General features: G+C 41.8%; 2 protein-coding genes across 2 annotated transcripts; both read left to right on the top strand.

Moving 5' to 3' along the window:
* The first annotated feature begins 17 nt into the window (after positions 1-17).
* LOC119730660 (retinoschisin-like) lies at positions 18-13,199 on the top strand. The gene is made up of 5 exons (XM_038203654.1): positions 18-63; positions 10,722-11,081; positions 11,402-11,549; positions 12,311-12,476; positions 13,006-13,199. Exons 1-5 carry the CDS (start codon positions 18-20, stop codon positions 13,150-13,152), a joined length of 867 nt encoding a protein of 288 aa, XP_038059582.1. The 3' UTR covers positions 13,153-13,199.
* Positions 13,200-15,953: 2,754 nt separating this feature from the next.
* On the top strand, positions 15,954-16,508 carry LOC119730651 (uncharacterized protein K02A2.6-like). Its single transcript, XM_038203644.1, has one exon. It carries the CDS (start codon positions 15,954-15,956, stop codon positions 16,506-16,508), a length of 555 nt encoding a protein of 184 aa, XP_038059572.1.
* Positions 16,509-22,923: the final 6,415 nt, after the last annotated feature.

Below are 22,923 nucleotides of genomic sequence, written 5' to 3'. Positions count from 1 at the left end.
TCACTTAATCTGGCAGAATGGACGGAGCAGCGGTTTTGGTTCTGATGCTGTCAGCAATAACAGGTAAGCAAATTTTTTTCCAAACTTTCTGAATCCCTATCGTGTGTAGTTTAATTGAACTGTAGCTTAACAAGTCGCTGCACGTATCCTTCACAATCAGTTTCCTCCTGTACATCTTTTGGTACAGGATGCTTTTGGGCTCTGGAATAACGTGGGGAAATCCACCACGACTACAATTCTGGCCTTGTGTTTGTGTGAGTGATGAACATTTAGAACTAGGGCAGTTTCACAATACAGTTATTAAATCAATCAATTATCGTAGTAATCAATTCAATTTCCCGACTCAGAGTTTCGTTGCTGCGCCTAAGAATTTTAAACAGCATATGTTTGCACTCTAGTAGAAAATGTGTGATATTGATTGAAAAATACTTAAATCTAGAGGGGAGCTGCTGTGAAAGTATTCGCCAATACTCATTTACAAAACTTAAACGCGTTGTTGGTATAAACAAACACGAACCTAAATGAAACAAAACGAAAGATAAATGCACACCGAAGGTGACGTCACATAGCGCGATGTCGTCGTTTCGTTTCGTTTATTTTTTTGTTTTGTTTAGGGGTCGGCATTTGTTTTGACCCCCCTCACCGTTCATGTTTGAAAACATTATGAAATACCTTAGGCTTGACTGTAAAGTGAACAATAATCTCAAGCATCCCTTGAAATCATGACACCTGGTGTGCTGTCATTTCCAAAAAAAGAGGATTTCTTTGAATCGATTTCCAACGATATGTCGGCACAGCATCGTTAGAAAACCCTGATTTTTTTTCGAATACTGCCCCGACCTCTATAAATTGCTCCTTTTTTTTTTATTGAAATAGGGTAAAGGAACCAGACATCACGAACAGCAATACTTTTCTATGAATACAAAACTTTAAGCAGGTCTTTGAATATAAATATTTGCTATAAAATACTAACCAGTTCATTTCTGAAAATTTCACCAAAACAAAATATTGTATATTCCGTTTAAAATTTCCGCTGGCTTTTGACCATTACTATTTTCTTAAATTGGAATGGAATTAAAATCATCCGTTATGAGGTCATCTGCGAAGTTTTATTTTAATACCGGAAATGGTTTTGTTGTTATGTTCATAAAGCATGTTAACCAACGTGGATTTTCCCAAGGTCCTTTTAGGGTCATTCATGTGTAAAATATTATTAAAGTATCGCAAACATTATAATATTTGTAATTGGTGAATAGCGAGATATATCCTCTGAAAAGCTGTATGTCCACTGGAAAGTGGATTTAGTTTTAAGAAAAATACACAAAAAGTGTGGATTCGTGATTCACGAGTCGTGTAGCGCTGAGTGAATTTGTAAATTAAGAATCCACACTTGCGAGTGTATTCGCTGACTTAAAGGGGCACTAGGTCCTGAAATCCCTGAAAATGTCATGTTTTGAATTGATTGGTTATCCTATTTATCTGGTTGAAAGGAAACCAACATAATCTCTTACCGTTCCCGAAAAAAAGACGGAAAAAACTGGTTGTCTACATCGTACACGACGGAGTACCAATACGTTTATCCTGTCTTTTTCAGTGTGCGATACACAATGTGTGTGTCTTCACACTTATACAGCACCGTGCTCGCGCACAGCCATGTGGTTGCAAAGGGCGATTTCTAAAGGTTACGTTACACATGTTCACACAGACGGGGGAAATCTTTGAAAAGTAATTTTTCCCGTTTGGAAGACCATACCTTCATGCAACTTTCGGGGTTTATTCGCCTTATAATGATCCAATTATGTGCTGAAAATCGTTGTGATATGTTCATTACTTTTCGTTGAAATTGGAAAAATAGGCCTGGCTACGTACATTTTTAGTTGTAACACGTCAGGTGACGCTTATGAATATGCCAATATACCCGTCGTTGTAGTGCTGCAGGGCCGAAATTGGTCAACCGTAGCGCCTACACGGCGCTATGAAATCCATGCAAGTGGGTTGTGTTGGAAAAAAATCCTCGTCGAGATTTTCTTTAGAGATAGTTCGAGCTGTAACACAAGCATTAGCAACAAGAGATTAAGCTGAAATTAGGAATATACTTAGATGATAGAAATGTTCAACTACTCGTGAAATAACAACTTTCGTAAATTCCTAGAAATTAATATAAAAACGTAGATTTGGGGACGTTTTCGAAAGATTTCTTCCAGACTTGAAGGTCTGCTTTACCAGTAACCAGTATTGAGGTTTCGGCATCGATGACAAGGATTTTTTCACTGACATGAAATTTAGAATTTCTTCTTCCGTTATAATTTAACATTTCAATCATACTGAGCACATTTTCTGAGAAACACAACGTTGAAAAGCCCATTTTTTTTTGGGGGGGTCACAAATTTCAGTGTTCTGTCACAGCGTCTTAGTAAGTAATCGGATTAGCTTTGCTTGACAACCAGCCACGCTTCGCCTTCGACTTCCGGGGGTCGCAAAACTGAAACTATGTTTTGTTAGAGAAGATAAACTTTAACCCATAAGGATAATTCGTCGCATATCTGACGAAGTGACGAATCGGTCATTTTGGAGTTTTTTTTATTAATTGAGTTTTATGGTTAAAAATATTCGAATTTTCAGATTTTTAGGTTTTTAATTCATGAAAACACTTCATTTTTGTTGTTCCGAAACCCACTAAGTGACGAATCGGCACATATCGGAAAAAAATTGTCTTGCGAACTGACGAATAAATTATTCGACGCTTGGTCATATCAGAACAGCGCGCATCCAGTATCTGACGAAGTGACGAATAACCAGTTATTCATTGGTTACGCACACACCCGTCTTAATAATTGAATGGCGTATGAGGGAACCAGGGATCTTCTGTTTCGCGCGCTTTCCGTCAGCTTTCAAAACAAACTAACGGCGCTGCAACATTATAATGATGACTAAAAAGAGATAACCGTTACTACTTCACCTTTATGTAATTTTGTGTATGTAGAGTTGTAATCCTAAAATGAACGGAGTACAAAATGTACTAGGCTAGGACTGCGCGACGGACAGGCTTATACAGACTGGGATTCATTTAAAACGTGCGATATACTTTCCTTCAAAACCTGCGTTTTATAGGAATTCCACAAAAGGTCTACAGCATTTCAAGAAAATCTCGAAAACGGTCCCCTTTAAGTGGCTAATATGAGCTGAAAACCTCATTTTAATCAGCCCATACTGAAATAAAGTGCCTCCTAGGGGATAAAAATTAGGATATTTTTTTTTAAACGTGCGGTCCACTTTCTTTCATAAACGGCGTTTCATAGGAAAGCATTATTACTGCATTTCGACGGAGTCCATTTAAGCGGCTACTTAAAGCAAAATACATTATTGGAATAAACCAATGCTGAAATGAAGTGCACCCTAGAAGGTGAAAATAGGATTATTAAATAAAAATAGTATTTATTCAAAACATATGCGGTACACTTTCTTTAAAAACTGCGTTCAATGGGAGACCCGAAATACTGCATTTCGAGATATTCTCGAAAATGGAACCCCTTTAAGTGACTAATTTGAGCATAAGACCTCATGGGAAAAAGCCCACAATGAAAATAAAGAGTGCCCAGGAAGTGATACTTGGGATGATGACATAAAACTATGTTTTATTTGTAGATTTTCTTTCAAAGACGGCATTTTTAAGGAAACCCAAAACACTGCATTTCGAGATATTCTCGAAAACGGAGCCTCTTTAAGTGGCTAATTAGAGCAGAAAAACCTCATTGGAATGAGCCTATACTGAAATAACGTGTGTCTAGCTGGTGAGTGATGATTAGGATAATGAAGACGACGTTTTATAGGATACCCAAAATTCATTTCGAGATACAGGTTTTGTATTCTCGAAAACGGAGCCCTTTAGGCGGCTAATGAAAGCAGAATGCCTAAGGATAACAAGCCGTTAATGAGATTATTGTACCCTAGAAGACAATAATTATGGGATTTTGTGACAAACCTGATTGTTTTTTAAACAATTGCTGTCTTATATGAATGAATGAATGAATAAATAGTGTTGTTCGTTGTTAGTTTGCATTCACAGCTTTGTGTTCCTACTATTTTGTTGCGTCCATTCGAGATATTTTCCTTTTTAATAACTTTTTTATTAGGCAACTGTATATTATTAAAACATTATAGCAAGTACTTGGATTCGAACGTGGGGTTTAAGTGTTACCATATTTTTTCCTTAAAAGAAAATAGAAAATGTTTGTAAAACATACACATTTCTTTGAAAATGCGCGTAGTGTTGTAAAGAAGTGACGAATATGCAATGGATTTGTGATGCAAAAACGCGCGCACAGTCAAAATGTTATCTTACAAAGTGACGAATAAGATATTTTTACGTGGCGAATAAGCACAATGACGTTTAAATTTATCTCGCGAAGTGACGAATAAGTTTCACAGCAAAAATTAGACAAACCTTTAGTCTTACGAGTAAAAAACAAATGAATAGATATATTTCAACAATCAAATAACTACCTTGAATAAATTAAGAATGTACAAAAGGGGAAAGTAGCATCGAAAAGGGACACGTAAAATGTGTTCAACTTTAAACGCGTTTTTCTCAGAATTGCGTTTACGCGTAATCGCGCGTATTCGTCGGTTCGTCAGATATGCGACGAATTGTCCGTGGTCAAACATGCAGTCAGATGTTTAAGGGGAATATACAACATTTGCAAACATAATAAACCTACCCAAACATTACGAAATATCTTTCTTGACTGTTTGTGAATGACCGACTAAATCATCTTGTAAAATCATGGCACCTGGTCCGCCTGTCATTTTCAAGAACACAGGTTCAACAAGAGGGAAACAACAACAACAGCACACGGCCGATTCAATCCCATAGACATAACGTAATAAACTTGAGGAATTTTGTCCGTACTCCAGTGCATTAAAGTGATGACGTCATGCAATTTTGGAAATCCAAGATGGCGTCCTAAATTTTTACGAAAACAAAACACGAAAAACATGCCCCAAACTTGCCCCTAAATCATGACTTACACAATGACTTATGGTGCCATACAGTAATTCTGACAGATAACTTTAGTTTCCACACATCGGGAGATTGAGCTGGCCCATACAGTTCAAAATACCTTTAAAAATCGGGTTTGATTACGCTTTGTGCGTAACGTTTTCTGCATCGGCGGCGGAACACTTTTAAAAGTGGGGAGGGGGGGGGGGGGCAAGGTCCAGTTACTGTTCCTGGAGCAGGATTAAAGCAAAAATCAAAGCAAATGGGAAAAGTGTGAAGTTGGTCCAAAACGAAAGTGTGACCTACGTAATGTCTGCTAACCTATGCATGTGGACTATTCCTACCGTAATTTTCGGAATATAAGCCGCGGCTTGATTTTGCCCATGAAAATGTTTACTGCGGCTTATACACAGGGCGTCTTATTCGCTGAGCCTTGAAGAATAAAAATAAGATTCACATGTGTAGTTAATGTACTGGTATAAGAAGAGAGGTGTTGCTGAAACGAATTATCAATTAAAAAAGTCATTAACAAACCGAAACCAAGGTACCGAGCGGTAAAAAGTACGGTGAAAGCTGTCTTCGACGCTTGTGACCAGCCGTACGTGATACCATGGGTGGCGTGCAGCTAGCTGCATGCTTTCCCCCAGCGGACCACACCATTTGTGGTAATGAAGGGGTGTACTTTCTTGGGAACAATAATTACCAATATTTCTGCATTTAAAAAAAAACGAAAAAAGACGAATAATACTTTTTATGGTGTTCGAAACATTTCTTTATTAGAAAATAAGTTGTTTAACGTCACAGTATATATTTTTTTCTTGAAACGAATTCAAGAAACGATGTAAAACTCAAAACAGGGACTAAATCACCCCTTACAAAATTAATGGATTCGTCCATACAAATGTCAGCATCGTTTCCTACGGCGCTAAAGGGTCTATGGTTTTGACTATTTTTGAAGAAAGTTACGATCGAAACTTGAATTTTTTATGTTACTATTCGCTAGTAATCACAAACATTTGAAAAGTTTTGAGATAAAAACGGACCTGTTTATTCTTAGGACAATACAAGTCAGCATCTGTTGCCACAAAAGCAAGATTTGTAGCGCTCCAGTCAGACAACACACGCTGGGTTGCATACTCTCTCACGTACTGCGGGAAAATGTTGTCATTCACCGGCGCGGCGCAGGCTGCCTAGCCGGCCATGCACTAACTTTTAAGGCCGGGGACCGGGACGGGGCAGCCGGCAGCAGTTTCCGGTGTTTATTTCTCATCATCAATTTCCATATTTGTTTGTAAGAGTATCGATTGAAAATGATTTGATATAAATTTTGTGGCCCTTTTTATAGCTTCTGTAGTGTAACTGGAACTGGTTCAGAGCTTTTTGACTAGAATTTGGAGGCCTTACAAAATTGAAACCGCTGCGGTGGGTGCGGCTTATATACGCCCACTTCAGATCTTAATTTGCAGATTTTTGCATGCTGCGGCTTATACACCGCGCGGCTTATATTCCAAAAATTACGGTATATCCCTATTTTTCGTATCATTTTTTCTAATTTTGTGTCGCCAAACTCACTTAGGTATAAGGCCTATTGTCAAATTTCAACCCCAACCAGGGGTGTTAATCGTTTTTCAAAAGTGGGGGAACATACCTTGATCAGAACTGATGCGAGCGTGAAGCGCGAAGCCCTTGAGGCGTGGGGTTCGGGGCCCGCTTAAGGGCCCCGAAAAACATTTGGATTCTAGATGCTCTGTGGTGCGATCTGAGGCAATTTCTGACCACTTTAACCAATATCTTCTGAGCAAAAGATACATTGTAGTACATACTACTATTAATAGGGCCCTGTAAATGAGACACGTGTTCAAACATCTTTTTTACCTCTTGTATCATTTTAAATAACCTCGTTTTTAAAAATCGCTCCTGTTTTTTAAAACTGCCCCCTCTGCCCCCCCCCCCCGGTTCCGCCGCCGGTGGTTTTCTGTCGCTGTTTGTTTTGGAAGTTGTTAAAAATCCCCGACGAAAATCCCGTTTTATTATTGATACCCAGTTTTCCCCAAATATTCCTTGGTCTCTTCTTGTAAATAAGGACCACCTTAAATGACTCATGAAGTTTCATTCGAAGGTCAGCTGTAGATACATTTTTTTTAAACTGATAAAATACAGCCATTTTTCACGAACACCTCGCTGTAGACACACACATCACACGGCGCAATAGCTGTAGAGCGTGAACGCATGCACACACCACCGGGGCACGCGCAGCGTTGACACGGCGTTGTCGCACAGCCCTGCCCGCTGAACTGCAGCGCAGCGAAGCCGTGCGCGGCACAGGCCGGTAGTTTGTTGGGGAAATATTCAGCAGGACTCCGGCCAGATCATGCATGTTAAGAATACAAATAGTTTTCTACGAACACCAATATTATTAAGCAGGATGAGCTTTCTACATCAGACTCATGTAGGTCAGACGGCCTTATGAAAATAATTAGTGTTGCACGTTTGCTTGGAATTGTTCAAAAATTTCATAAAAGAAACAATATCCTGCCCCTATTTGCACAGCAATATTCATGAAGTAAAACCACTACGGGTGCAACACTTATCACTTCAAACATTTTTCATTAACCCTTACTCCCCTGGGGGGGGGGGGGGAAATCGTACATGTATTACAATTCCAGGACTATGGACTGTTTGGGCTATTAGGAAAAATCGAGCAGTCCACAAGTGTCCCAGATCAACTTCATCCAAACATCGAAAACCTCCCCTGTCCAGTAGTGTTTTGCTTCGGGTCGGGTCCACTGTAGGCCAAACCGATGCAAAATAGTATAGATATAATCAAAATCCTGCGCTGTGTGAATTTCAAAACTGTTTCCATCTTTTTCCCCCGTTTGTTTCGGGTTTTTAATTGACCCGACCCGATCCGCAAATTTTCAAACACAAAACTGACCAACCCAACTGAAATGACAGACAAATCGACCCGACCAGACACAAAGTCGGTTTTTGGTGGGGTCGGTTACGGTTTCGAGTCTGGTCAGCACAACACTTCTGTCCAGAACCCTTCCAAGAAGCAAAAGTAACCAGCAAGGTTGCTGAAATCTATGGCCACACGACATTACGTACAGCATTGCCGCATTCCCCCAGAGATAGTAGAGGCTGCAGCCAATCATTGCATGTGGCACAAGCAGAGGCAGACTCCAATTGAATTTAAAAACTAATTTTTTATTTTTTTTTAAATTAGATTTACAAACGGGCAGGGTAATATTTATATATTACTTTATTTCATTATTTAAGTTGGCGGCCAATTTAGTGAAATCCATTGGTCTCCCGTTGGTCACAGCACACCTACAAAAACAATCAACATCAACATACACTTAAAAGTCTCATCTGTTTTAAAGTATGGAAAAGCAGGCCAACTTAAAACTTGTTATTAGTAGCCTATTTACTTACTTAAAAAAAGAACTGATTAAAATGTCTAATTTAATAATAGCATTTTAGTAGTGTCAACAATTAGTTGATTTTCAGTAAAAGTTAATATCCAGTTGTATTTCAATTCATAATTTTGGCACTTAGGAGTGTAATCTCATTCGCAGTAATCCTGGAGGAATTCCTACCGGTGTATACAATTTAGCCTAGGTCACAATCCTGCCCTTATGTACAAAATCACAATGATAATGTAAGCATGGATCCAGCCCATTCAAAATGGCAACAAGGTTGTCACTAATGCAGTTTCAGTAGAGACATGACCAATTTGTCTACTGTTTATGGTTCATGTACGAGTCAATTTTGCGATAGCCATGCACGAGAAATCAGAATGTAAATATCATTTTAAAAAAATAACAAAATTGTACTGCACATGTACAGAGGTGATCCAATCAATGGTCATAAATGAGCATTAAAATGTAAACATGTCCGATATTATGGGAGCGAGAACCAGTCCATTGCAAGTGATCATGTGTGACGTGTGAATCCCAAGCCTCAATTCCAGAGTGATTCCTTGGCAAGCAGACAATAGAAGTTCTTAATGTGTCGGATCAAGGCGGTGCATTTTTTGTTCAAATCTAGCAGTGCACATGGCATCACACAGTTTTGCACACATTCAGTTACCAAAAATACACCCAACACATGCTCATGTCTGTGTAATCCTGAACCTCTATGTACAAATGCGGGATCATGAAAGATTCACTTCCACTGTACGGCTCATTTCGACGAGTCAACGGCTCATCACACAACCATCTCACCAGAGCTCCAGAAGATACGAGAAACCCTCTTGTCAGGAGAATGATACTGCAAACTTCATGGAAAATCATAACGAAATGCTTTTTCAGAAAACAGGATGACATGTACAATTGCTTTTATTAGGGGGTGGGGTGGGGCATGGGAGAAATGTAGCCATACATTCCAAGCTCTACATGTACGGCCAACACTACAGCAGTGGTTCATTTCACATGTACATGATGTATCATGACACCATTTAACAATATTTATATTACTTTATGGGAGGGGGGGGGGGGTTGCACAATGCACAATAGGCCTGTGCAAAGTCTAAAGTGGCTGAAAAATGTGGGAAGTTTGGTGATCCAGAAAAAACAAATCTATTTGTATGGAACAGGATCACACAGAAACAAAACACTTCACTTTAGAATTGCCATTTTTTACATGTCCCCATGAAGTTGAGGCACTAATGTGTTTACATAACAATGGATTTGGCATTTGGCTAAGCATTGCTGAATAAATATGCAAAGCCTGAAATAAATTCAACGTCAAACATGCCAGAATAAGTTTTTTACCTTCCAATTTAGGCCTAGTTGATGTAATTTATGTATGGAAATCTTTCCCATGTATAACTAAGTTGTAGCACAATACACGACATGTCATGTGCATGTACATCACGCCAATGGAGGATCTTCGTCCACACATGCACAAACCTAGGTACGGGTTGAATCCGCACGCGTACCCGTACAAAATATATGAACACGCAAACGGTCGAGTTGTCTCTAAACCATCATGCGCTATGGCTATGTGTGATGCACACGCGTGTACCATGTACGCTTTACAACCAACTCGACCTTTTGGCATTCCGCGCTCACACGAAAATATGTCACTTTCATTACACCTGAATATCAACAAATCTACCGATGGCCTTACCTTCAAACCAGAAACATATGCAGCACGTATCTCAAAAACAAAGTTGTTGTGGGCCTTACATCGGGGAAAACCTGTTGTTTGGAGAAAAACACCTTTTAATGTGACAAATTTGTCACATGACCTCACACCGCGATAATCAGCTCGGTCGAACACCAGTTTTGCCGGACGCCGTTTTTAGTAATTTAATTTTCGTGAGCTGATATTTATATATGGAAATTAGGGAGATATAACACAATTTTGAATAAGAAACATTTTGAACTTGTGACCGATTCATCTACCAATGACATTCCAAATATTCCTAGATATAAATATTCATGATATAACACTCGCTTGGCCCGACCCACAAAGAGTGTCGGTGTCGTCGTTTTACGGGGATTTTCGATTGCCGCGATTAGAACGACAGAGGGCGCCATTATTTTGCGCTGGAACAGCCGTGAGCGCCACCAAGACATACCATATAATGGATGATTACAAACAAATTCCCACGATACGGTCCTTACCTCGTACGTGATAAAATACTCGTTGGAATCTCTGCGAAAGTCAGCCTGTATCCCACAAAGCAATACTCATTATTCTTTGTAATTTCAAGTGTTCTTGGTTGGTGTGGAGAGCCAGGCTAGGACGTGTTACTTCGGTCCCCCACCGGAACCGGATCCTGATAATCCGGATCACTGGATGAAGCAAGTCATGCAAGAGATACGGAAGCGTTGTCCGGGAAGGAGGAATACTACCCATGCTAGTATGGGGAATCCTATCCCAAGTACTAGGTGGAAACCTTCTCCAGCAGGTACGGAAGAACCTACCGCAGCTGGTACGGAAGAACCTACCCCTGCCGGTACGGAAGAATCTACTCCAGCCACTATGGAAGGACCTACCTCAGCCGGTACGAAAGAACCTACCGCAGCCAAAACGGAAGAATCTACTCCAGCCGGGAAACCGACGCCAACTAGTAAGTTACCCTACGATCTACCAGACCAATGGTCATTTCTTTCAAAACAGCCTGTCATGATAAACATTAACCATTAAAATGTATGCCAACCAACCAGACAGCCAGACAGCCGCCACCCGCCCCAACTCTCCCGACCGTCCGCCCACCAGATCCGAACGACCTGCCGACCAACCAACCGACCGTCCGACCGACTCACAGGCTTAACGATCGATATATGAATTAAAACTTAATATAGTTTCGTACCGACGAATGTCTGCATTGAGGTTCCAATCTCCATAACACAATGACCAATTGTATTTATTACTTTTCTCATACGCTAGCAAAAGCCGAGTGTGATAGTACAGAGCCCCTTGGTATGGAGGACGGGACAATCCAAGACAGTCGCATCAGTGTGCCCAGTATTCACGGTCCTTGTTGCCGTGCCAGGGCAGCACGTCTTCACAACAATAAAGCATGGGGACCCTCGAGGTAGGTGTCAACGGAAATAAAACACAACAGACAGTGGCGCACCCAGGATATGGCTTTTAGGGGATGGGCTCACAATTTTTTTGTTCAAATTTTTCTATAAGTTAAAATGAAAAAAAAAAAAAAAAACACGATTCCCCCATCGCACTACTCTCGCTCAAGCCCCCCGAGCCCCCCCCCCAGGTGCGCCACTGACAAAACGAACAGTTGTGTAGCATTTTGATTTAATTTCCTAAAAATCTAAGACAGTTTACACATTTCTATTGGTCGAGAGTCCGTCACTTTGCGGCTTTTAAATGGCTGGATGGTTTGAAACACCTTTCATGTGTTACACGACATTTTGACTTCTATGAAATTCGGTGCCAGTACCATTTGATTATACCATAACTAGTGGGGTGTTTCGAACAATCATGATGTATGAACAAAATCGTTTGAAATTTATAACTTTTGACTTGTTTGGACCTTTGGACCAAAAAAGTTTTGATTTTGTTTTTACCGAATATGTATATATGAATTCGCATCGGGTTTTTTTTTCAGCATACAGACTCCAACAGGTCTTAAGCAGAGTGTTTAAAACCGGCCGAGCAAACGTTTAATCCCTTATTAAAATCATAAATAGAACTACCTCACAACTAGTTTTAGCAAATCAACTCACTTGAGGATAAAGGGGATGCGCCAATCGGATATGCAAAGAAAGTGCAGACAGTAATAGAGATAATTATGTTTGTCATACCATAAGTCCTCATCCCTCTCTGTGCACATAGCCCAGCCAATTCCTGGATCGAGGTGGACCTCGTTGAAGGTAAAGTAGTGTCTGGAGTCATCACACAAGGCTTCGATGAGGCTTATGTGACGCAGTACAAAGTGGCATATAAGACGCAGCCTTCATCTGAATATGAACACGTTAGAGATGGAAACGGAAATGTCAAGGTAACATATCGAAAGTCAACCTGCTCTTACATCGCAAACAATTTCAATAGTCTGATGAATAATCCCCGATTTGCTCAAGCCTTTGATTTGTACAATTTACAGTCCGGAAAAATAAACAGATAAACCATTTTTATAATGCTGCCGAACTTGTTTAACGCCTGTGTAATTGTCAAAGCAGAGCAACTCTCCTGGACTATACCCGCAGAAGCCGCATCATCAAGATATTTCGAATTCAAATTCTAGTTTTAGTATATATGAATTATCATTATGGTAAATATGCCTTTTTGAGAAGTTAATTGTTGTTTTTCTTTTACAACCACATATATTTCTTTAGAAATAAACACTGCAGAAGTAAACATAAATATTTAATTTAAAATTGAGCCTCTGCCAAGTACGCACCGTCTGGTAATGATGTATTGTTTTGTTCATTCAACCTCTGCTTTCAAAGAAAAATAACAATAATTTCTCTGTTTTCGGATACTCCTAATAATAGTTTCCAAACGTATCTTGTATCCTGTTGTCGTTTCAGGTGTTCACCGGTAACACTGATGACCACACCCCGGTCACTAACCAGTTTGATGAGAGTGTGGTGGCGACGATAGTGCGCATTGAGCCTACTGCATGGGATGTTTGGGTTGCTCTGCGATTGGAGTTGCTCGGATGTAGCCTTAACTAATACACCTGTAGCACAGAATAGGATTGTAATTATCCTTTTGTTTTGTTTAACGCCGTCATTTGCTGGTGTAATTGACCTAGTGAAGAATATACAGTAATTCAACGTAATTTGTTAATTTCGATCGACTTATGTTGCCGACTTAGACCACAAATTTAGTTAACCTTCTTTGCTGTTTATGCAGGAAATGCTTGTTCATACATGCATAACTTTCATTAAGGCGGGCGGGCTAAATACCCCCTGTTCATTTACCGTGGGACGGTATTGTTATTGAGGAAGTGTGGGACCCTTCAAGCCAAAGCGGGAGACGGTCCACGCATGAACGCACACGGTACAGCCGTGCATGGTAACGGTTTGCAGTGGGGCTTGTATGTTTAGGGCAGACAAAAGATCAGAGGATTAGCAATGTACCAGGTCTTTGCGGTCGGTGAGTAGAAGCCGCCACTGATGGGTATGAAACCGCAGGATTCATTGTTATAAAAATGGTTGTTTGTAGCGGGAGCCGGGAGTGCTAACCGTGGGACGGTTTGTAGAAACAGGTCACCCGCTTTTTTTTCAAGCGGGAGCCGATAAAAGAGGGGCTCAATTGAAAGCGGCTCCCGGTAAGTGAACAGGGGGTATTTAGCCTGTCCGCCTAAGGCGTTCAACGCTTGATGATTGGACGCTAAGACTTAAATAGTAGGCACGATATCAGACGCAGTGTTCCAAGCGCGAACAGCGACTCACACGGCTAGGCTACAGCATTCAAATCAGTTCGTACTGGTCGAGCGCATTGGAACAACGGTCGCTTTGGCCTGTGTTTTCGGGCAATTGTTCGTTATTATGTCGTTGGATTTATACCCAGGTTTTTTTTTGGTCTGCGGACTCAGACATTGTCGGAGAATGCAGCCAAACCCTTCACCTATCTATCTATGTAAAATATCAGCCTCCGTAACCTAGTATTGAATAATAATCTCGTCTTTATTAGCATACGAGGTCGTCGCTGGAACTTTAAAAACAACAAAATATAGAAAAAAAAGCATACGCCAAGGCGTTCGACCGGCTCAACTGAGTAGCGTATTGTATCCTAGCCAAATGAGGTCTCTGGTTGCGCTTCGCAGGCCTACATTACCTGTCAGAAAGCAGTAACCAGTTGTTGTGCTGACGATCACCCTCTTCTGATTTGAGACAAAGTTAAATCATTAAGGCCTGACCACCAGGCAGTATGTAGGATGCCCTCAATCCTGCCGTCTTTCCCAACCACAATTTCCCACACAACCGTTTTCAATTATTTTCAAATCCAAAGAATTAGAACAGTTTTGACTATAAGTCCATCGCAATCAATCCTTGAACCATCCTAAATAATTCTTGTGCATAATTTTATATGGTAAGTCAATTGTTGATGTATATGACTTGATGCTATGCATGGCGGATGAGATAAAGAAGAAAGATTGCGGGTATCACCCTGTGGAAAGTAATCTCTTCTTGAAAGAAGTGTGGTCCTGAAAAGAACAGGTTGGTTGAGTGTAGAACTAGACGCTTCGGACGGTGTGCTCTGTCCGTCCTCAGGAGGGTGAGTGATGGGATGTGGTTGATGCTAGAGGTTTTATGACTGTGCGTCGTGGCAACGTTCTTTTGTTGATGCCTTCATCGGCTTTTCTTTGATGATTTTGTAATTGTGTGTGAGTACCCATTATGGGTATATAAATATATATATATTTTTTTATGACTAATCAGCCTGATTGGTAGCAAAACGTATACACTTCTCAAGAATCTCACTCCACCTGAGAAGCCATCGTCAAAACTGTATGCTGAACTGATACAAATCTTGACAGCACATCTTGCACCTAAGCCCCTGGTCATCGCAGAACGTTTTCGTTTTCACAAACGTGACCAAAAGGAGGGAGAACGTGTCAGCTAGTCAAAACTAGCTGAACTTTGTTAGTTTGGAGATTACCTGAGCGAGGCACTTCGTGACAGATTCGTCTGTGGTTTGCAGGCAAGCAGCATTCAGAAACGACTGCTTGCAGAGGATAAACTGACACTGAAAAGGGAAACTGAAATTGCAACAGCGATGGAAACTGCAGCGGAAGATGCCTTCGAACTTCACCAGCAGACAACTTCATGTTCTGCGGTAAACACTGTAGCACGACGCAAACAATCATCGTGCTACAGGTGTGGCAGATCAGGACATTCTGCCGACAGTTGCAGATTTAAAGATGCAACATGCCATTCATGTGGAAAACAGGGCCACATAGCACCAGCCTGCCGCTCCAAAGCTCGTTGCTAGGGTAATAAACCACAGAAAAAGCCCTGCAAGCCTCAACCCAAGCAGAAAGGGAAGGTGAAAACTATGGAGGAAATTCCAGACACCGATAACCAGGACGATAACATACTCATTCCCAGGATGATCATTCACAATGTGGGTCATAATACGTGTGACATGAGCACAGCTATCTGGGTCACGTTCCACATTAACGACCGCCAAGTAAAGATGGAGGTGGGCACAGGGTCAGCCATTACATTGCTATCCATGGCTGACTATCAGACATTCTTCCACGGAGAGCAGTTGCAGCCGACAAAGATAAAACTGCAGACATACACAGGAGAACAGATTTCTCCGGCAGGACTCCTGAATGCCAAAGTTCGCTACAACAATCAGGAGCACAATGGGAAGATATACATCATCAAATGCAACAGTGCACCACTTCTTGGCAGAGACTGGCTAGCTCATTTCAAATTAGACTGGCCAAAATTGTCTGCCATGACAACCGCTCAACCCCCCCCCCCCCAAGTATGGCAACACTGAGGAGAAGCTGGAGGCCATGCTGGGTGAGTACCCAGAGCTCTTTCGAGAGGAGATCGGGGAACTGAAATGCATTACTGGGAAACTCAACGTACGCGACAAAGCACAACCGGCATTTTTGAAAGCCAGGCAAGTTCCGTACGCTCTACGACCCAGAGTGGAAGCAGAACTGACAAAGCTCGAACGTCAGGGCATCATTTCCCCAGTAGAATCCAGTGATTGGGCAACACCCATTGTCCCCGTGCCAAAACCAAACGGGGGCGTACGCATTTGTGGAGATTTTAAGGTGACTGTCAACCCCAACCTTAACATCGAGTGTTATCCGCTACCGAGAGTGGAGGATGTCCACGCTAATCTCTCCGCCGGCCAAAGATACAGCAAGCTTGATTTGTGTCAGGCATACTTGCACATGGTTATTGATGCTGAGTCCAGGGAGTTGCTGACTATAAACACGCATAAGGGTCTGTTCGTCTACAGCAGACTACCTTTTGGCATCGCGTCCGTACCAGCTGAGGTAGAGATGCATGGAACAGGTACTCCACGGCATACCTGGAGTCCAGTGCATCTTGGATGACATGATCATCACAGGCCGCAGTGGTGAAGAACACCTCAGTAATCTGAGAAGGGTCCTTGACGTGCTGAAGGTCAATGGACTGCGCTTGAACAAAGCGAAATGCGAATTTTTCAAGCGTAAAGTGATCTTCTGTGGGCCCGAGATAACCAATGAAGGCCTAAACAAAACCCAAGACAAGATTCATGCCGTCAGAAATGCTCCACAACCCACCAATGGGAGCCAATTGCGTTCATTCCTGGGCCTGGTAAACTACTACCACCGGTTCCTACTCAACTTGTCGACTGAGCTACATCCACTGAATGAGCTCCTGCAGAAGAACCACAAGTGGGAGTGGACCCCTACTTGTGAGAAGGCGTTCGAGAAGGCCAAATCCTTGATTACAGCAGATGAGGTCTTGACACACTATGATCCAGACCTTCTAGTGAAACTAGCCTGTGACGCCTCGCCCCATAAAGCTTGTGAGCACGCCACCCGTGCATTAGTAGCAACGAGACTCGACTACGGTAACTCTCTGCTATATGGAGTCAACTCATCCCAAATTCAACGACTCCAGCGCGTACAAAATCGTGCAGCAAAACTAATCTTCAAGGCCAAAAAACGCGATCACGTCACTCCCTTGTTGAAACACCTACACTGGCTACCCATCAAGCAACATATAGTATTCAAAATCCTGACTCTTGTTTACAAGTGTCTTCACAACAAAGCTCCGACCTATCTTGACTCCCTCATCATGCCGCATCACTCTGCAAGACCTGGCCTCCGCTCCAGTCAGGACACGACCCTGCTCCATGTGCCCAGAACATGTACCGTAGCTGGTGACAGTGCACTCCAGGCACATGCACCTCGGCTCTGGAATGATCTCCCGCAGCACATCCGACTGTGTCCTTCCTTGGATGTCTTTCGAAAGACCCTTAAGACAAATTTATTTGATTGAGATTCATGTTTTCATAATTTTCTTGTTAATGTTCAGCATATTTTTTTTGTGTGATTTATTTATTGTTCAGCGCGGTGAAACCATCTTTGAGTAAGAGCGCTATATAAATGACTTTATTGTATTGTGTTGTATTGTATATGTCACACGTCATGCCTGATGGTTCACAGCGCCCTGTCGCCTGCGCATCACGTACACCGACGACTGCAAAACGCAAACACTCTCAAATTGACAAGGAGGCACTGGCGTTGGTGTGGGGAGTGAAGAAGTGTAATCTGTACCTATGTGGACGAAAATTCACTCTGGTGACAGATCACCAACCACATACCTCTATCTTCAATCCCCGAAGAGCACTCCTTCAACTGCTGCTGCACGACTTGCGAGGTATGCGATTATTCTTGGTAGTCATGATTACACCATCGAATACAAAAACACTGCTAAGCACTGCAACGCTGACGGGCTATCCATATAACCTTTGGGTGAGACCGTGTCTGAACCAGCGAATACTAACGAAATACTCCAGGTGTTCCAACTAGAGACACTACCCGTCTCCAGTAGCGATGTTCGCAAAGAAACAGCCAGAGACAAAACGGTTGCAAAGGTGTACGAGTATACCATGAGAGGATGGCCTTCAGACACCGATCCCGCCAAGCCTAGCAGCATACCACAGTCGCAGAAACGAAATCACAGAGCACGACAACAGCATGATGTGGGGACTTCGTGTCATAGTCCCTGGCAAACTGCGTGCACAAGTCCTAGATGAGCTACACGAGGGTCATCTCGGAGTAGTCAAGATGAAATATCTCGCTCGAGGTTAAGCTTGGTGGCCGGGAATTGACCATGACATTCTGCAAGTAGCCAAAGCCCCACTTCATACCTGGAAATGGCCTGCGAAACCGTGGTAGAGAATACACGTCGACTAAGCTGGCCCATTCTTGGGATGCGCATTCAAAATGGCCGGAAGTTGTCCAGACTTCTACCGCGACATCAATCCAGACCATTGACATCATAAGGGGCATACTCGCATAACATGGTGTCCCTGAGCAACTTGTTAGCGACAACGGTCCCCAGTTCAAGTCAGAGGAGTTCAAAACCTTCCTGAAACGCTTTGGGGTGAAGCACATACCTTCAGCTCCTTACCACCCAGCGACAAATGGACTTGCCGAGCGCTTCGTCCACACCCTCACAGCAGCAAGGAGAAACATGTGCAGCTTTCTCCTTGCTTACCGCAATGCACCACAGGCCAACCTGTGCACGCTTGCAACTATCGAGACAGTCAGAAGTGGATTCCAGGCATAATCCACTCCCAAACTGGCCCCCTCGCATACGAGGTTCGAGTTTGCCCCGACTCCATCTGGCGCAGACACATCGACCAACTTCTTGATGTCGACACTGGGAAGCCTTTTTCCTTCAACCAGCAGCCAAATCCCGTACCCCCACTTGTCCCTGATACCAGTGCCCAGATGACTCCCAATCGTCCAGTACCTACTTCACCAACACATTCACCTACCGACATCCAGCCCAGCGCAGATCAACCATCTGTTGTACCTCAGACAGCAAAATAACCACCTAGCACTGAGAGACGCTACCCAAGAGGAAGCGGAAACCACCGAATAGACTGGATCTCAATACCCCACACCGTATAAGGCCCCAAAAGGCTTGGATAGCCACTATACTTGTGTTCTATACTTGTATTTAGTGTTCAAGTTATTAGATTTGTAGTTTTAGTGTTCAGAGCATGTGTTAAAATAAAAAAAAAGAAACAAAAAGAAACAAACAATCCAAACTCTCACTTTTCATGAGTCCAAAAGACAACAGAAAAATGTCACTTTACTCGTCAAATAATTCCAGATCAAAAAGAAATTTGCAGTTTATTACGAACAAACATCATTGATCATTGCTTTGATATGCCAAAAGCTATTGCAAGTAATATCTCATGTGAACTTTAAATTTGACAGTTTTGAACAGGAAATTGAACTCTGATGATCATGTAAACATATGGACTTTATTGCAGTTCCATATTTAAGTGAGGAGGAGATGTAATGTATGCTCCCACACTCGGTAATTCATTTAAAGTATACTTAAAGTGCGCCCTCAGCTGTTACACAGTTACAATCCAGGTTTCCAACATGGCTGAATAAACCAAGTGAGCTCGCTCCAAATTGTATGTCAGACCCCACTCAATATCTCACACTCTTCTCCATGGGGAACCGCATAGACCAGTGCACGCAGTCCATTGGAAACGGGTCAGTCAAGACTTATCTGCGCTTCATTATTCAATGAACCAATATCTTAGAGATGTCTTCCTCGCTAAACGCCCAACTTCATCTTCAATGAAGCGATACACCGAGGACCTGGGAAAACTATGCCGCAATAATTTCTTCTATATTTATATTTCCTGCACTTTAACATGTCAAATAAGAACACCTCAAGACTTCGATCGCTTTTTATATCGATGTATGCATTTTTCACCCATCGTTATAGGTTCTCGTTGCAAATACTGCCTAGACTGCCGATACCACATTCAGAAAGGAAATTGACTTGGGTTGAAATGTGTCCCCGCTCCCTAAAGATAAATTTTGAATGTAATTCTGAATTCAATTTTTTCATCCGCTGCAAAAATTCTGGATTTTTCTGACTTTCCTTTTGGAATTGTTTTGCCAGCTTTTCCAAATGGACAACCCGCCCACAAAAAGGTCAGTAAAAATTGTTGATCAATAGTACATTCTACACCTTGGCTTAAAAAAAAAAAAATACCTGGAAACACTCTTCTATAGCGTTTCGTTAATAATACCTGAAATGTTCAAAGAATGTACCATTGCATATGGGAGATGATTTTGACCATAAGCCTACTGACTAAATAATATTTTACTTAATGTTTAGGTGTCTGTATACCGCAGTTTTTGCTTGTGTGTTTAAGTAAGTGCAAATTATAGAGTAATACGCGTGACTTTTTGTATGTTAATTGTGATCAACTTCAATGTCTAATTCAATTGAATTTTAACAGCACTTATTTATTCCTTAAATAAAATTTAACAACACATATTTAGCCTTTAATCCGTGTTGCCTATTCACACTAATGGTTTAATTATTAATATTTTGCTTGAGTATAAATTACTAATTTCTTGTGCGCTATTCGAATTTGTTATGTGCTCAGATTACAAATGTCACAATCAAAGGATTTATACGACATGAATGGCATTAAGCGAGTTTCTTTGGGGGTTACTAACTGAATGAAGTACTGTGTAAATAAAATTGTAACGAAATGTAGTCGGCGCTCCATACTTTTTATATGTTTTTGGTTTGCCCGCCATAGCTTGTGCGCTATTTTTAGAAACGGGTATAAAAGCAGCGTTCGCGCGGATTCTGGTCAGACTGTTTTGGCGCGCCGTAGAGTGGCAGAGTAAAAAAAGCTTCGTGAAGACAGACAGAGCGTTGTGTCAGGGAGTGACCGCAAAGCTATATTGTTAATGATACACACTCCCTTTCTTTTAAAAATAGTGGTGCAATTGTGGAATTGATCCTTGATTAAGTGAAGCTTAACACTCGTTTGATTGAAGACAGCATATTTGGGTTTATTATTGTCCCCTCTGTGTAGGAATTCCCCATTTGCTTTCCTAGACATACTTGACAGATCTTGTTAGTGAAGCACATTTATTGTTGAATTATCGATAAGAAAATCTCTTTTCCTTAAGAAAATCCTTTCCCTTAAGGAAACACTTTCCCTTTAAGGAACTCACTTTCCCTTACGGAAACCCTTTCCCTAAAGTAAATCCCTTCCCTTAAGAAACTCCCTTTCCCTTACGGAAACCCCTCCCCTGAAGTAAATCCCTCCCCTTAAGGAACTCCCTTTCCCTTAAAGAAACCCCTTCCCTTAACCCTGCGAGCTGCGAAGCGTAAAAACTTACGCCGCGTAGCTGAGGTGCTCACACGTGAGGCAGTTTTGATATCGCGTATAAAATACTATTTTGTGGACACAATCCTTTCTCTAATGGTCTAAATATTATGAATGCAGGTCCCCCGAACCCATAAAAGATTGAATCCCCTCAAGTAGGTCACTCACAGACATTGTGGCTGCACAGTCATGTACATATACACTGCATGCACTGTGACCACTACATGTTGGATTGACCATTACATGTTGGATCGACCATTACATGTTGGATCCCCCCCCCCCAAAAAAAAGGCTCTAGACAGCTGTCACTGGGCCAGCAGTAGAGGATGATTGATGACATTGTTGTGACGCCGGTATGTAAAACGCAGAGAACTTTTTTTGTTCACAAAGGAATGGGCTTTGGCTGGAGGCCCAACTTCCCAATGGGCGGCTGGCCCCCAAGTGAACTCCTACAAGAAAAGCGACCATACCATCTCAAACCACAAGATTCACTTTATGAATACATGTAGTTTCAAGGGAATGGGCGATAGCTTCATAAAAAAAAGTTAAGAAACAAAAAAGGTGCCTAGCGCGTGAGCCCCTGCGCAGCCTGCAGGGTTAAGTAATTCCCTTCCCTTGGGAGCCCATTTCCTAACGTATCGGGAACGACAACTGCCTCGCGGGAGACGAAGGGTCGAGCTCATCAGGAAGATCAGCATCTGCCTTCGGGAGACCTCGGAGGGTCGTCTAGAGCCTAGGAAACCCCCTTCCTTGAGAAACTCCCTTTCCCTTAAGGAAACCCGTTCCCTTAAGGAACTCACTTCCCTTAAGAAACCCGTCCCCTTAAGGAAACCCCATCTTTTAAGTACTCACCTTTTCGTGAGGAGTTCTTAATAAAGACATATCAGTTGTTGCATGGCTGACTAAAAAGAGACTTCTCGAAGCTTGAGCTTGTGTGTCTGGGCCCCATTTCTTGTCTGGTTGGGTAGATTTGTCATTCGAACAATATAAGGGAAAATTAGTTAAGTGCGGCGACGGACAGTCTCCAAACGGATTATCGCCCTAGGACCATCTGGACTGCCGCTCGTCTGGAAGGTTCTCGAGACAGTCAAACACTCGAAGAAATCGAGATTCGCCACAATATCATAGTTTATGCAATGGTCTAAATGTGGGAAGACTAAGCAGATGTCTGTATTTGATCGACTCTATTTTGTGATGTAAACGAGTCTTTAACAACATTTTAGTTAAGGAACCTTATTATCCTATGTATAAATAATGCATGCCTGTACACAATTTCTTTTTCTTTTGATGTTGTTTTTGCTGAGGGATAATTTTATATACGAATGTGTAATTGATATGTATTTAATGACGCATGTCATAATATGGGAATAAATGTGTTCTTGGCCGGTTTTAAACATTTGGTTTAAGACCAGTTTGGAGTCTAGATGCTGATACTGACCGAGCCGAAGCCGAGGGTAATTATCAGCATGAACACTCCAAACCAGTCTTAAACATATTGTTTAATACCGGCTAAGCACATGTTTATTCTCATTATTAAATACCCTTTCGGTCAAAAAGTCAAAAGTTTTCTATACAAAGCTCAAACCAAG

This window comes from Patiria miniata, unplaced genomic scaffold (genome assembly GCF_015706575.1).
Source record: "Patiria miniata isolate m_02_andy unplaced genomic scaffold, ASM1570657v1 HiC_scaffold_1, whole genome shotgun sequence".
Classification (NCBI taxonomy): domain Eukaryota; kingdom Metazoa; phylum Echinodermata; class Asteroidea; order Valvatida; family Asterinidae; genus Patiria; species Patiria miniata.
This window is presented reverse-complemented; position numbering and strand designations above follow the sequence as displayed.